General features: G+C 46.7%; 1 protein-coding gene across 1 annotated transcript; it reads right to left on the reverse strand.

Moving 5' to 3' along the window:
* Positions 1 to 5,033: 5,033 nt before the first annotated feature.
* Positions 5,034 to 14,923, reverse strand: mri1 (methylthioribose-1-phosphate isomerase 1). Its single transcript, XM_041235754.1, has 6 exons — positions 14,641 to 14,923; positions 12,704 to 12,939; positions 10,918 to 11,087; positions 9,970 to 10,146; positions 9,068 to 9,292; positions 5,034 to 6,148 (listed from the first exon to the last, which is right to left on the reverse strand). Exons 1-6 carry the CDS (start codon positions 14,770 to 14,772, stop codon positions 6,015 to 6,017), a joined length of 1,074 nt encoding a protein of 357 aa, XP_041091688.1. The 5' UTR covers positions 14,773 to 14,923; the 3' UTR covers positions 5,034 to 6,014.
* Positions 14,924 to 15,194: the final 271 nt, after the last annotated feature.

Below are 15,194 nucleotides of genomic sequence, written 5' to 3' on the forward strand. Positions count from 1 at the left end.
TGACACTCTGCTGACCATTTAATTGAATTTGGTGCACTCTTTCTGGTGAGGTCAACTAAGGGATTAACCACTGTGGCATACTCGGGGATAAAGGCCGGTAATAACTGGCTAACCCCAGTAGAGACCTCACCTGAGCCTTGGTTTTGGGGATTGCCGCGTCCACATCATCAATATATATATATATATATATATATATATATATATATATATATATATATATATATATATATATAACCACATCGTCGATATACGGCATGGTTGTGAAATGAAACAGCCCCTGTGGTGTTGAAAATGTGTGGTTTTCTCTCTAGAACTATGAGTTATTGGGATCTGCCAGTATCCCTTCGTCAGATCCAAAGTGGAAATAAACCTTGCCATCCCCAATCTAGAAGCTCGTTGACCCGAGGCATGGGATATGCATCAAACTTGGCAATAGCGTTTACCTTGCGGAAATCAACGCAGAAGCAGTTGGTGCCGTCCTTTTTGGCCACTATCACAATTGGACTGCACCACTCGCTCCTGGAAGGCTCAATCACCCCAAGCTCGAGCATGTCCCATACCTCTTTACGATCGCCACCTCGTCGACTTTCTGGGATCTGACAAGGTCTCTCTCGCCCAGTGACACCTGGTGGAGACACAATGGCATTATACAATAAGGTTAGTTCTACCAGGCATGTCACAAAAGATGTTGTTGAATTCCTCAATCAACATACTCAGTTTATGTTGCTGATCAGGAAGTAACGGCCCCCCATCGAAATGTCCTTTGTGCTAAAGGTCTTTAGCTTGGAGCCCAAATCATCCTCTACATTGCCTGGCGCTATAAATAAGGCCTCCCTTTAATGCCAGGGCTTTAACAAATTTACATGGTAAATTTATTTTTCAATGTGGCGATTAGGATGTCTAATTTTGTAATTACCCTTTCCAATAGCCCAAATCACTTCATATGGCCCGTCACTTAGCACATAGTTTGGATTCTGAGAGAAGCAGCAGCTTCTGGTCGAAAGGTTCAAATCAATGCATTTTTACTGTAATGCTGCTTTTGTCGGTGCAAAGCTCATTTGAGATTGTCCTGGGCCTAACAACCGACCAAATCTAGGCGATCTCTAAGTAGGAGCACATGCTGCACTACATTTTTGGACAAGCTTTTGTGTTCCTCCCCCCCCTCTCTCAACAGATCGAGGATGGCGCAAGGCTGTCGGCTGTACAAGAGCTCAAAGTCTGCGGTACCTCTCTCACTGCAAAAAGGAGGTAGGGAAGAAGCAATGCCCAATGCTTTCGCTCTTGAGTTACAAACCGTCACAATCGACTTCAAGGTCTGATTAAAGCGTTACACTGAACCCTCTGTCTGTGGATGATAAACAGACGTCCTGATGGGACGTACGCTGTGCTTCTCTGATCAGGCAGGGTCCTAATTGGCTTGCCCAGAACTCTCGGGGCCATGATGCGGTGGTTGCCAGCCGCTCAAATGCCACCAAATATGCCTCTGGATCATCCTCCATCGTCATTTTGTGCATCCTCTATTACAGCGGTGTATATCACTCGTAACTAATCTCTGGGTTTGACCCACAACCAAAAGTCCAGGTTTTACACACACCCCCACACTAAACACGAAACACAAGACAGTGAAGTGATATTACATGCTTGTGGTGTATTACAGTTCTCTGTGAAATGCAGGGGTGAAAGTGATGTCCGGGTTGCTGCTGGCTTGCGCTACAGCTCTGGATCATGTTACTGGTAGTGTATTGAGACAACAGTTACAGCCGACCCGAACGGGTTTCAGTATTACACGGTATTCCCTCAAAGTCAAATCCACCCATTTGCAAAGGAGCAGGTTACTTTGCTACGCCCCTATTTTAAACCCTCGCTCATGACCCCTTGGTTAACGAGCGCATCTGCTTCTCCAATCCGCGGATGCCACGCCGTTTCCCGTTCAGGTCATTGATTTCGGGTACCGTAGCTCCGCCCCTTTTCTAGTTGGCCAACTTCCACCTATCCGCGGAAATAAAGCGTCATGCCTTTTAACCCTTTAGTCTTGAACAGTCCTGCCTTCATTGCCAGTCTGTCACTTTGTGACGCTTCTGTCACTGCTTTTTGAAGTAACAGAAGAACTCGGGCTCTCCACCACCTTTTCCACCTAACCTAACAAATCCTTCCATTTCTTCTTTCTCCTTTCTTTAAAACTATAATTACAACAGAGAAGCATTCAACTAAACCGGCGGGTTTAGATCGGCAACAAAACTCTCACCCAAACTGAAACGTCCCAGCATTCCGTCGACACTTTCACTCTCTTAACACTTAAATTATACCCTTTGTAAAGAAACAGCGTACGTATCTCGGTCTAGCGCAGCCCTACTGACTTTAGCAGCTGTGCGCATATTTCTGTGAAAAAAATAAAAACACACAGAAAATACAACAAGAGGAAAATATTTCTCCACAGAAAACAGTAATAACACAATTCCAGTTCAGAAAATAAACCCCTCTTTTCTTAAATGAGAATTTTTATTTAACTCCAGCCAGAGATTAGCAGCCTGTGAGGAGAGCACAAGTCAGATGACTTACATTGCTGGATCCCTGGGAAGGAGCGACTCAAGCCGCTGGCTTCACGCGGGTCACAAGACCACAGTGGGACGTAACAAACAACAGGCTGTAGTGCACAATATATACAAAATTAATTATTAAAAAAAAACTATTACAGTGAAATAAAATATCATTATGTATAACACAAAAGTTAAAGAACATTATACAGTCATAAGCAACAAGTACTTATCTGATACCAGGATCCTGTCATGTCAGACCCTGAAAGGATAAACGGCACTGAGACCAGTGTGCAGCCTTTTATACCCTCAGGACTGGGTCACGGGCTCGGCCACGCAGCTTTGCTATCGAGTATTCAGGTTTTGGGCTCGTTAGGAGGTAAACACCATTAGGTAATGGTTACACTGCGTGCTTGAAAGGGGACCTTAATAATATTAACAATAATAATAAATCAGTTTGAGTCATACTTTATTTTATGCACATACAAACAAGAGTACAGAATGAATAAAATTATCACAGTTCATCAATTTAATTTCTGTTTAATATTTTAATTAAAGAAAGATCACGATGACAGGTTAATAAACGCATTTAAAAACCTGATTTATAAAGCCAACATTCCTGAAGGGATCTGTCTGGGAGAACGACGTAACGACATTCCTGAAGGGATCTGTCTGGGAGAACGACGTATCGACATTCCTGAAGGGATCTGTCTGGGAGAACAACGTATCGACATTCCTGAAGGGATCTGTCTGGGTGAACGACGTATCGACATTCCTGAAGGGATCTGTCTGGGAGAACGACGTATCGACATTCCTGAAGGGATCTGTCTGGGTGAACGACGTATCGACATTCCTGAAGGGATCTGTCTGGGAGAACGATGTATCGACATTCCTGAAGGGATCTGTCTTGGTGAATGACCTTTCGACATTCCTGAAACGGCTGCTTTTTCAGACAATGAAATGTGGCTGTGTATAGCACTAGAAGTCACTGGCTACCAGGGAAAAGTTCTCAGTACTAGAACAAGGGTGTCCAGTAATAATGTTGCTCATGCTAATGGGAGGCTAGAGAATGCATTTATAAGACGCCTTAGTTAGCACTCATTTAATGGAGGGCAGTCTGTGATATTGTAGCTAGTGTGAATAAGATAAAGAGGAGCACAGACGGTTCTATAATAAATCAAAGGCAAAGGGCTGAGCGAGATACAATCTTTAAGTTTTGTGTTTGGCACGGAGTTAATATGCAGAGGCTAATTCCCTGCATTGAGGTTTGAAAACATGCAAACAGTGGCGTGCTGTTTTTACTGCCTAATTCCTCATCACTTAAATTTTGATTAAAAAAAAGAAAAAGAGTAGGGGGAAATGAACCAGTGTGAGAGAGAGCAACCCAACTCAACAGAACCAGTGTGAGAGAGCAACCCAACTCAACAGAACTAGTGTGAGAGAGAGCAACCCAACTCAACTGAACCAGTGTGAGAGAGCAACCCAACTCAACAGAACCAGTGTGAGAGAGCAACCAACTCAACAGAACCAGTGTGAGAGAGCAACCCAACTCAACAGAACCAGTGTGAGAGAGCAACCCAACTCAACAGAACCAGTGTGAGAGAGCAACCCAACTCAACAGAACCAGTGTGAGAGAGCAACCCAACTCAACAGAACCAGTGTGAGAGAGCAACCCAACTCAACAGAACTAGTGTGAGAGAGCAACCCAACTCAACAGAAGTTCAAACTGGTTTGAAAGCGTTGAGGACTCGATATCATCCTTTTATAAAACAGCAAATAAATATTAAAAATGATAAAAGCATAGCAGTGTAAAGCACAGAGAGGTGCTAAAACATACAGCAGCACACAGAAATACTGGCACCCCACGCTTATTACACCAGAAGTCAAGGTAACAGATTAAGGACAAGCATTTAGTAAACTTTAACCACTTTTTAATAAACGGAAAGCAAAATACACAATTTCTAGTAATTTAACAAAGTAATCTTCATAAAAAATGTATTTCACGTGTCCTCATTTTCAGTCGTTTCTGAGAATTCTTCACCAGTGTACTGCGTCTCGTTGTTGAAATCTGAGCCCGCTGTCTCTTACACAGTTCCTTAAGCTCAGACAGATTGGAGACACAGTGCTTGACTACTGCTTTATCAGATCAGTGCACAGAATTTCTATTGGATTGAGATATGGGGATTGCGACGGCCAGAGCAGAACTTTTGGGTCGTTGTGGTGTTGGAAGGTGAACTGTCTGCCAATCAGCCTACGAGCGGACGGTATCATTGTAGTTTGTGAATGTTTTGATACATGGCTGCATTCATCTGATCTTCAATCACATGAATGTCTCCAGTCCCTGAACTGCTGAAACACCCCCACATCATGATCGAACCACCTCCATGGTTAACTGTAGCTACAAGGTTTTCTTCATTCCCTTTTTCCCTCCAAACATACTGTGGTCCATTTTGGGGGGAAAGTTATATTTTAGTCTCATTGGCCCAGAGAATTTTGTTGAAGAATGCTGTTCATATTTCTTGCCAAATTTTAGATGTTTGTTTTCTGAATTTTCTTTCAAAGTGGTTTGCAGCGAGGTCTGCGTGCGTACAGCTCTTCTGTGATGCTTCTAAACTTTTCTTTAAGTCCTTGGCTGTTAATCTTGGATCTTTTTTTTTAGCTGTTCAGATGATTCTCCACCTGCTGTATCTGTAAATTTCTTTTGGACGGCTACTTCTTTCAAATGTTTCAGTAGAATTTGTTCTGTGGTGCTTCTTGATTATTGCTCTGATTGTGGATTGCGGTATTCCATATTTCTTTGATGCTGTTCTGTAGCTATTTCCTTTGTTGTAGTCTGACACGAGTGCTTTTCTCAAACGTCAGTCCAACTCTTTTGTCTTGACCATGACCTGCTGTGTTGCCAAGATATTGGAAATAATTACCTCTTTTTCTGGCTATTGACATTATAATGCAGCTTAATTAATGTGTAATGGTTTCCAATCAATTCATATATTTTTCAATTAGTTCTACTACATTTTTACAGACTTTTTAGATGTAAAGGTGCCAATACTTTTGTCATGAACAAATATCTGAAAATGCTTAAGTGCTTTTGTTTTTGATAAAGATTGTTAAACTACGAGAAACTGTGTATTTTGGTTTTTGTAGTGGCTAATGTTCACTAAGTGCTTGTATTTCACGTGATCTTGAATGATCTCATATTAGGTGTAGTGTGCCAATACAAGACTCCTATTGCAATGCAGTTTCACCCATTCCATGTTTTACTACTAGCTTGACTAGCCACAGTTTACAGGTAACAAGCCCAGGCTTGTTTGATTAAACTCGTAGTAAAAACAGGAACGGATGGAACTGCAAAGCAATGTGAGTCTAACTGACCTTCCTGCTGTACACGTCCTGTATAACTGACTGCCCTAGTCGCAATCGGATGGCTCATTGCTGGTAATGCATCTGTCTCACGCTGCCTCTCCGGTCCCCTAGGTGTCACTACAGCGCAGTGAGCCTCCCTGTCAGGGCAGCCTGCAGCTCCGAGGGCAGGAACACGCCCAGCTCTGTGATGATTCCGCCAGTAATGAGGTCGTGAGGGGTCACATCGAAGGCAGGGTTCCACACGTTAATATCTGAGGGGGGCAGACAGAGACAGAGAGAAGACATCAACCACAATGCAATGTAAATGAACCAGTCTTTGCAGCAGTATTGCAGTGTTAACGAGTTTCATGGCTGCAGTTACAGCAGTGTGTTAGTGCAGTGTCAGCACACAGTGTGTTAGTGCTGTAATCCTGCAGTGCTAGCAGATTGAAGTGCAGCAGTACCACACTGCACTGTTAGCAGATTGAAGTGCAGCAGTACCACACTGCAGTGCTAGCAGATTGCAGTACCACACTGCACTGATAGCAGATTGAAGTGCAGCAGGACCACACTGCAGTGTTAGCAGATTGAAGTGCAGCAGCACCACACTGCACTGATAGCAGATTGAAGTGCAGCAGCACCACACTGCAGTGCTAGCAGATTGAAGTGCAGCAGCACCACACTGCAGTGTTAGCAGATTGAAGTGCAGCAGTACCACACTGCAGTGCTAGCAGATTGCAGTACCACACTGCAGTGATAGCAGATTGAAGTGCAGCAGCACCACACTGCAGTGCTAGCAGATTGAAGTGCAGCAGTACCACACTGCACTGATAGCAGATTGAAGTGCAGCAGTACCACACTGCAGTGCTAGCAGATTGAAGTGCAGCAGCACCACACTGCAGTGTAGCAGATTGAAGTTAGCAGATTGAAGTGCAGCAGTACCACACTGCAGTGTTAGCAGATTGAAGTGCAGCAGCACCACACTGCAGTGTTAGCAGATTGAAGTGCAGCAGCACCACACTGCAGTGATAGCAGATTGAAGTGCAGCAGTACCACACTGCAGTGCTAGCAGATTGAAGTGCAGCAGCACCACACTGCAGTGATAGCAGATTGAAGTGCAGCAGCACCACACTGCAGTGCTAGCAGATTGCAGTGCAGCAGCACCACACTGCAGTGCTAGCAGATTGAAGTGCAGCAGTACCACACTGCAGTGCTAGCAGATTGAAGTGCAGCAGTACCACACTGCAGTGCTAGCAGATTGAAGTGCAGCAGCACCACACTGCACTGATAGCAGATTGAAGTGCAGCAGTACCGCACTGCAGTGTTAGCAGATTGAAGTGCAGCAGCACCACACTGCAGTGCTAGCAGATTGAAGTGCAGCACCACAGTACCACACTGCAGTGCTAGCAGATTGAAGTGCAGCAGCACCACACTGCAGTGCTAGCAGATTGAAGTGCAGCAGCACCACACTGCAGTGATAGCAGATTGAAGTGCAGCAGTACCACACTGCAGTGCTAGCAGATTGAAGTGCAGCAGCACCACACTGCAGTGCTAGCAGATTGAAGTGCAGCAGCACCACACTGCAGATTGTGTGCAAAGCAGCACTAATAGCAGATTGAAGTGCAGCAGTACCACACTGCAGTGCTAGCAGATTTGCAGTACCACACTGCACTGATAGCAGATTGAAGTGCAGCAGGACCACACTGCAGTGTTAGCAGATTGAAGTGCAGGTCAGTACCACACTGCACTGATAGCAGATTGAAGTGCACCAGTACCACACTGCAGTGCTAGCAGATTGAAGTGCAGGAGCACCACACTGCAGTGTTAGCAGATTGAAGTGCAGCAGCACCACACTGCAGTGTTAGCAGATTGAAGTGCAGCAGTACCACACTGCAGTGTTAGCAGATTGAAGTGCAGCAGCACCACACTGCAGTGCTAGCAGATTGAAGTGCAGCAGGACCACACTGCAGTGCTAGCAGATTGCTAAGTGCAGCAGCACCACTGCACTGCTAGCAGATTGAACATGCAAAGAGGTACCACACTGCAGATTGAAGTGCAGCAGTACCACACTGCAGTGCTAGCAGATTGAAGTGCAGCAGCACCACACTGCAGTGTTAGCAGATTGAAGTGCAGCAGCACCACACTGCAGTGTATAGCAGATTGAAGTGCACCAGTACCACACTGCAGTGCTAGCAGATTGAAGTGCAGCAGCACCACACTGCACTGATAGCAGATTGAAGACTTCCATTATATGCATGCTAGCAGATTGCAGTGCAGCAGCACCACACTGCAGTGCTAGCAGATTGAAGTGCAGCAGCACCACACTGCAGTGTTAGCAGATTGAAGTGCAGCAGCACCACACTGCAGTGATTGAAGTGCAGCAGCACCACAGATTGAAGTGCAGCAGTACCACACTGCAGTGTGGTGTAGCAGATTGAAGTGCAGCAGCTACCACACTGCACTGATAGCAGATTGAAGTGCAGCAGTACCGCACTGCAGTGTACATTATAAATATCATATAGCAGATTGAAGTGCACCAGTACCATCACTGCAGATGCTAGCAGACCTCATCTTGAATATTGTGTGCAGTTCTGTCACCTCGCAGTACCACACTGCACTGATAGCAGATTGAAGTGCAGCAGCACCACACTGCAGTGTTAGCAGATTGAAGTGCAGCAGTACCACACTCACAAATGGAGTTTAGAAAAAGGGGCATTCAGAACAGCAGAGACACTTTTTTACCACACTGCACAGTAATGTTGTTGATAGCAGATTGAAGTGCAGCAGGATCAATAACCACACTGCAGTGCCGAAGCAGAACTTTCTTAGTGCAGCAGCACCACACTGCAGTGTTAGCAGATTGAAGTGCAGTAGTACCGCACTGCAGTGTTTTTGCAGTAGTATGACAGCAGCAGCAGTTACTGCACTGTTACCACAGTGACAGGGCAGGGCTATTGCAGTGTTGTGGAGGAGTCAGTGCAGTAATAGGTCAGTGTTGTTACAGTGCTGTCAGTGCTTTTACCAGGGCAGCAGTATCATAGTATTGCAATATTATTGCAGTTGAATCACAGTATTTATTGCACTAGTATGGCAGTATTATGACAGTATTATCACAGTGGTATCGCAGTAGTATCGCAGTATTATGACAGTATTATGACAGTGGTATCGCAGTGCTGTGTGAGTGGTCTGACCTGGCGCTGCTATCCGCTCCCCATTGATGTCGCTCAGCTCCTGTGCCGGCCTCTCCTCGATGATGATCTCCCTGCCGCTCTCCTTGCTCAGGTCACATGACGTGCTGGGCGCCGCCACGTAGAACGGGATGCCGTGGTGCTTCGCCACGATTGCCAGCTGGTACGTGCCCACCTTGTTAGCCGTGTCGCCGTTAGCAACCACCCGGTCCGCCCCAACCACCACCGCTGAGACGAGACGAGAGCGGGAGACACTGGTCAGAGCATCTGCAAAGCCTGCCCTGCATGTTGCTGAGCTCTTCAGAAATTACAGTACAGGGATGGAAATAAGACTCCCATTGCATAGCAGTGCCACCCATTCCAGGTTTTACTACAACTCTGATTAGCCATAGTGTGTCTAGGTAACAAGCTCAGGTGTGTCTGGTTAAACTCATAGGCCAGAGAGGAGGGCAATACGATTCCCACTGCATAGCAGTCTGAGCCATTCCTAGTTTTACTATCAGTTTAACAAGACACACCTAAGCTTGTTATCTATACACTGGGGTTAAATCAAGCACCTATTAAAACCTGGAATGGATCAATCTGCTACGTACTGGGAGTCTTATTTCCATCTCTGCAGTTACCCTCTCTTAAATTAAGACATAGACACATACAAGAGACAAAAACACATGAATACAGACACACACCCCTTGAAAACCACAGACACATGCACAAATAGTTAAGACACACATACAGACAGTTACACACAGACACAGAGAATGACACACACACAAAGACAGACACACAGATGACAGACACACACACACACACACAATACAGACAGACAGAGACACACAAACACAGAGAGAGAGACAGACGCGCGCATACACACACACACACACACACACACACAGCTCTGTGCTCACCGGAGATGCCCTTCTCTCTCATGGCGATGGAGGCCATGCTGTCTGCGATAAGGGTGGAGGGGATCTTCTCAAACACAAGCTCGTACGCAGTGAGTCTGGAGCCCTGGTTATAGGGGCGGGTCTCTGTGCAGAACACGTGAGCCAGCCGTCCCATAGCATGAAGAGACCGCACCACGCCTGCAACACGGAGATACTGTGTGAGACAATACAGAGCAGCACTGACACTGAGACAATACAGAGCAGCACAGACACTATGAGAGACAATACAGAGCAGCACATACACTATGAGAAACAATACAGAGCAGCACATACACTACAAGAAACAATACAGAGCAGCACATACACTACAAGACAATACAGAGCAGCACAGACACTGAGACAATACAGAGCAGCACAGACACTGAGACAATACAGAGCAGCACAGCCACCATGAGAGACAATACAGAGCAGCACAGACATTGAGACAATACAGAGCAGCACAGACACTATAAGAGACAATACAGAGAAGCACAGCCACAGAGACAATACAGAGAAGCCCGGACACTATGAGAGACAATACAGAGCAGCACAGACACTGTGTGCTGCTCTGTATTGTTTCTCACAGTGTCTGTGCTGCTCTGTATTGTCTCAATGTCTGTGCTGCTCTGTATTGTCTCTCATAGTTCCGGGCTGCTCTGTATTGTTTCTCAGTGTCTGTGCTGCTCTGTATTGTTTCTCAGACACTGAGAAACAATACAGAGCAGCCCGGACACTATGAGAGACAATACAGAGCAGCACAGACATTGAGACAATACAGAGCAGCACAGACACCATGAGAGACAATACAGAGCAGCACAGACACTGAGACAGTACAGAGCAGCACAGACACTGTGAGAGACAATAGAGTTTATGTGTCTATCCTGTGTATGTATCAGTGCTGGGCTGGGCTATGTCCTGTACAGTTCTTACCCAGCGCAGTCCCGTACCCTGCAGTCGCCAGGGACCCCGTGTTGCAGTGCGTCAGGATGGTTACCTGCTCCTTGCTCACCCCCGACAGGATGTGCTGCGCCCCAAAATTCCCAATCTTCCTGTTATCGCTGACATCCCGCTCCAGCATGGCCTCGATCCAGCCAATCACACTGCAGCAAGGGGAGAGGAAAGGGAGAGGCGTGGCCGTGCTGTTCAGTGAATTCAGAGACAGTGGGGTGGGGGAGAGGGGAGGTAGGGGCGTGGCCGTGCTGTTCAGTGAATTCAGAGACAGCGGGGTGGGGGAGAGGGGAGGGAGGGGCGTGGCTGTGCTGTTCAGTGAATTCAGAGACAGCGGGGTGGGGGAGAGGGGAGGGAGGGGTGTGGCTGTGCTGTTCAGTGAATTCAGAGACAGCGGGGTGGGAGAGAGGGGAGGGAGGGGTGTGGCTGTGCTGTTCAGTGAATTCAGAGACAGCGGGGTGGGGGAGAGGGGAGGGAGGGGCGTGGCTGTGCTGTTCAGTGAATTCAGAGACAGCGGGGTGGGAGAGAGGGGAGGGAGGGGTGTGGCTGTGCTGTTCAGTGAATTCAGAGACAGCGGGGTGGGGGAGAGGGGAGGGAGGGGCGTGGCTGTGCTGTTCAGTGAATTCAGAGACAGCGGGGTGGGGGAGAGGGGAGGGAGGGGCGTGGCTGTGCTGTTCAGTGAATTCAGAGACAGCGGGGTGGGGTGGGGGAGTTCAGTGAATTAAGAACAGTTTACAAACGAGAGGAGGCCATTCGGCCCATCTTGCTGTTTGGTTGTTAGTAGCTTATTGATCCCAAAATCTCATCAAGCAGCTTCTTGAAGGATCCCAGGGTGTCAGCTTCAACAACATTACTGGGGAGTTGATTCCAGACCCTCACAATTCTCTGTGTAAAAAAGTGTCTCCTATTTTCTGTTCTGAATGCCCCTTTTTCTAAACTCCATTTGTGACCCCTGGGCTTGTTTCTTTTTTCAGGCTGAAAAAGTCCCTTGGGTCGACATTGTCAATACCTTTTAGAATTTTGAATGCTTGAATTAGGTCGCCACGTAGTCTTCTTTGTTCAAGACTGAACAGATTCAATTCTTTTAGCCTGTCTGCATATGACATGCCTTTTAAGCCCGGAATAATTCTGGTCGCTCTTCTTTGCACTCTTTCTAAAGCAGCAATAGAGAGGTGACCAGAACTGAACACAATATTGATGAGGTCTTACTGTTCAGCGGGGTGGGAGAGAGGGGAGGGAGGGGTGTGGCTGTGCTGTTCAGTGAATTCAGAGACAGCGGGGTGGGGGAGAGGGGAGGGAGGGGCGTGGCTGTGCTGTTCAGTGAATTCAGAGAGGGGTGTGGCTGTGCTGTTCAGTGAATTCAGAGGGGTGGGGGAGAGGGGAGGGAGGGGCGTGGCTGTGCTGTTCAGTGAATTCAGAGACAGCGGGGTGGGGGAGAGGGGAGGGAGGGGCGTGGCTGTGCTGTTCAGTGAATTCAGAGACAGCGGGGTGGGGGAGAGGGGAGGGAGGGGCGTGGCTGTGCTGTTCAGTGAATTCAGAGACAGCGGGGTGGGAGAGAGGGGAGGGAGGGGTGTGGCTGTGCTGTTCAGTGAATTCAGAGACTGTGGTGTGGGGGAGAGGGGAGGGAGGGGCGTGGCTGTGCTGTTCAGTGAATTCAGAGACAGCGGGGTGGGAGAGAGGGGAGGGAGGGGTGTGGCTGTGCTGTTCAGTGAATTCAGAGACTGTGGTGTGGGGGAGAGGGGAGGGAGGGGAGGTGTGTATAGCTCACCTCTCCTGCAGTCTCTCAGCAGTGCACTCAGGCTCCTGGCCCCGCTGTTCAGCGTACTCCATCAGCTCCGCCGCTGCCTTGCCCAGGTTGACGGCCGTGGGGCGGGCAGTCACCAGGTGTTCCAATGACTCGCGCACGAACGCCACAAGCTCCTCCCCCTCGCGCTGCGGCCCACCCTGCAGCTCCACGGCCAGGCTCAGGCAGCCCACGATCGCAATGGCAGGGGCGCCACGCACCTAACAGACAAGGGGTGCAGTCATATCAGGGGCGCGCTCACTTCTTTGAACCCTCACAGGATTCTTTTACAGGACACTGCCTGGCTCGCAAGGTGAACAGACATGCTCTATGTGCTCTGTAGGCCACAGTGCCCTTCATGGTGCTAACGCCTGTAATGTGGTATGCGTACACACAGCCACTTCAAATCCTTCACCCATAACCTTAAAACGCTCACTCTGAAACTGTGACGCTAAAACTCAGAGAAACTAAGGGCCATGGATTTCCTGGTAGGGAAGTTATGCTTCTGTTTAATTTCCTAACATTCTGCAGGATTGAACATTTTTTAAAAGCATTTAAGCTTTAACATATCGGGAATGTTTGTAACCAATCAGAAACACCATTAGTGTGCTTTACCTTACATATATGTGCTTTACCACACTTCTCTGTGCTTTACCATACTCTCACTGTGCTTTACCACACTTCTCTGTGCTTTACCATACCTCACTGTGCTTTACCACACTTCTCTGTGCTTTACCATACCTCACTGTGCTTTACCATACTTCTCTGTGCTTTACCATACTCTCACTGTGCTTTACCACACTTCTCTGTGCTTTACCATACTTCTCTGTGCTTTACCATACTCTCACTGTGCTTTACCACACTTCTCTGTGCTTTACCATACTTCACTGTGCTTTACCACACTTCTCTGTGCTTTACCATACTCTCACTGTGCTTTACCACACTTCTCTGTGCTTTACCATACTCTCACTGTGCTTTATCACTCTTTGCTTTGTGGGTATGGGTAGCGTTTATAAGGGAATGTTTATCAGAGGTTGTTTTTAACATGCTTTACCATGTTCTCACTATGATTCATCACACTTTGCTTTTGCAATGGGAAACGTTTATGCACTAGAGTAGAAGGAGCATAAACTGAAGTCTCAGTCAGTGTGCTGCTGTAACACTTGGCTTGTCAAGTTTGTACTTTCTTGAAAGAGTGCTGCAGAGTGTTTGAATGGGTTTCTTTGAAAGAGTGCTGCAGAGTGTTTGAATGGGTTTCTTTGAAAGAGTGCTGCAGAGTGTTTGAATGGGTTTCTTTGAAAGAGTGCTGCAGAGTGTTTGAATGGGTTTGCCACGCTTCTATTTATTTGCCCAGTATGTCTCATATTGATCCTCGATAACCCTGACACAGTGAAATGTAAGTTACATTACTTCTGTACTTCATTAAATAGTAACATTGTTTTATTTATTTTTTGCATTTCGGTGTGAACGTACATTATCTTCAGTGTAGACGCACTTAATTGTTATTGCATGCAATAAAATAAATTTTAACATCTTGGTGTAGATTTATATTTTGAAATAGAGATATAGTCTGTGACAGTACAGCAATTAAAAAAAAATCAAAAAAAAAAAATCAAAAAAAAACAAAAAAACACCACGACTCCCTGAATCCTGGTCCGCTACAGTAAGCGGTCACCTTTTTCTTACCAGCTACACCCAGTAATGTTTTATTTTACAAGGACGTGAATGACAGTACATCGAATAAGCGCCATCGACTCAGCCCCGTTTAAAAGGACAGTACAGGTTTCATGTCCCGTGTTGTACAAAATGTAAAATTGGTAGACGTCAGATCCCGTCTGTTCAGTGGTAATGCCATGTCATTCGGACGCTGTGAATACGCTGTTTTGTTGCACCGATACGAATTCATAATTCATTTAACCAACCTTCATGGATCTGATCGCTTCCCATCCATCTTGCACCGTCTTGATGTTCTCAAACACGCTCTGATGGGGTAGCAAAAGCTGGTTGAGGACCTGCAAGGAGCCGTCGCGGTACCTAATCGCCTCCAGAGTCATTGCAAACGCTTAAACAATGTGAATTTGCTTGGTCTATGCCGAGAAAGTGACCCTTCCACTGTAACAATACAATCCACGCTGAACTCAACAACCACGGACAACAACCCACGTGTTCCACTTCGGGAGGCGGCTCCAACAGCTGAACCACTGACGCCCTTCCTTAGCACGTCAGCACCACCGGTCGATCTGAACCAATCAAAGGGCTGCAATGTCTGCGGGACTGTTCTAAGGTCGACGTTGTTCACTAGCACTCATACGTCATAACGTAAAGCTTTGCTTCGATTTTATTTTTTATTTGATACCTAGCGGGTTCCAAGTTAACCCCTAAGGGAGCAAAATACAACTTTATCATAATCTCTCCCCTGCATGATAACGTTTAAGTTTGAATGCATGGTGTTGCCAGTTAGCAACATACTGTGTAC

Source organism: Polyodon spathula, chromosome 38 (genome assembly GCF_017654505.1).
Source record: "Polyodon spathula isolate WHYD16114869_AA chromosome 38, ASM1765450v1, whole genome shotgun sequence".
Lineage (NCBI taxonomy): Eukaryota > Metazoa > Chordata > Actinopteri > Acipenseriformes > Polyodontidae > Polyodon > Polyodon spathula.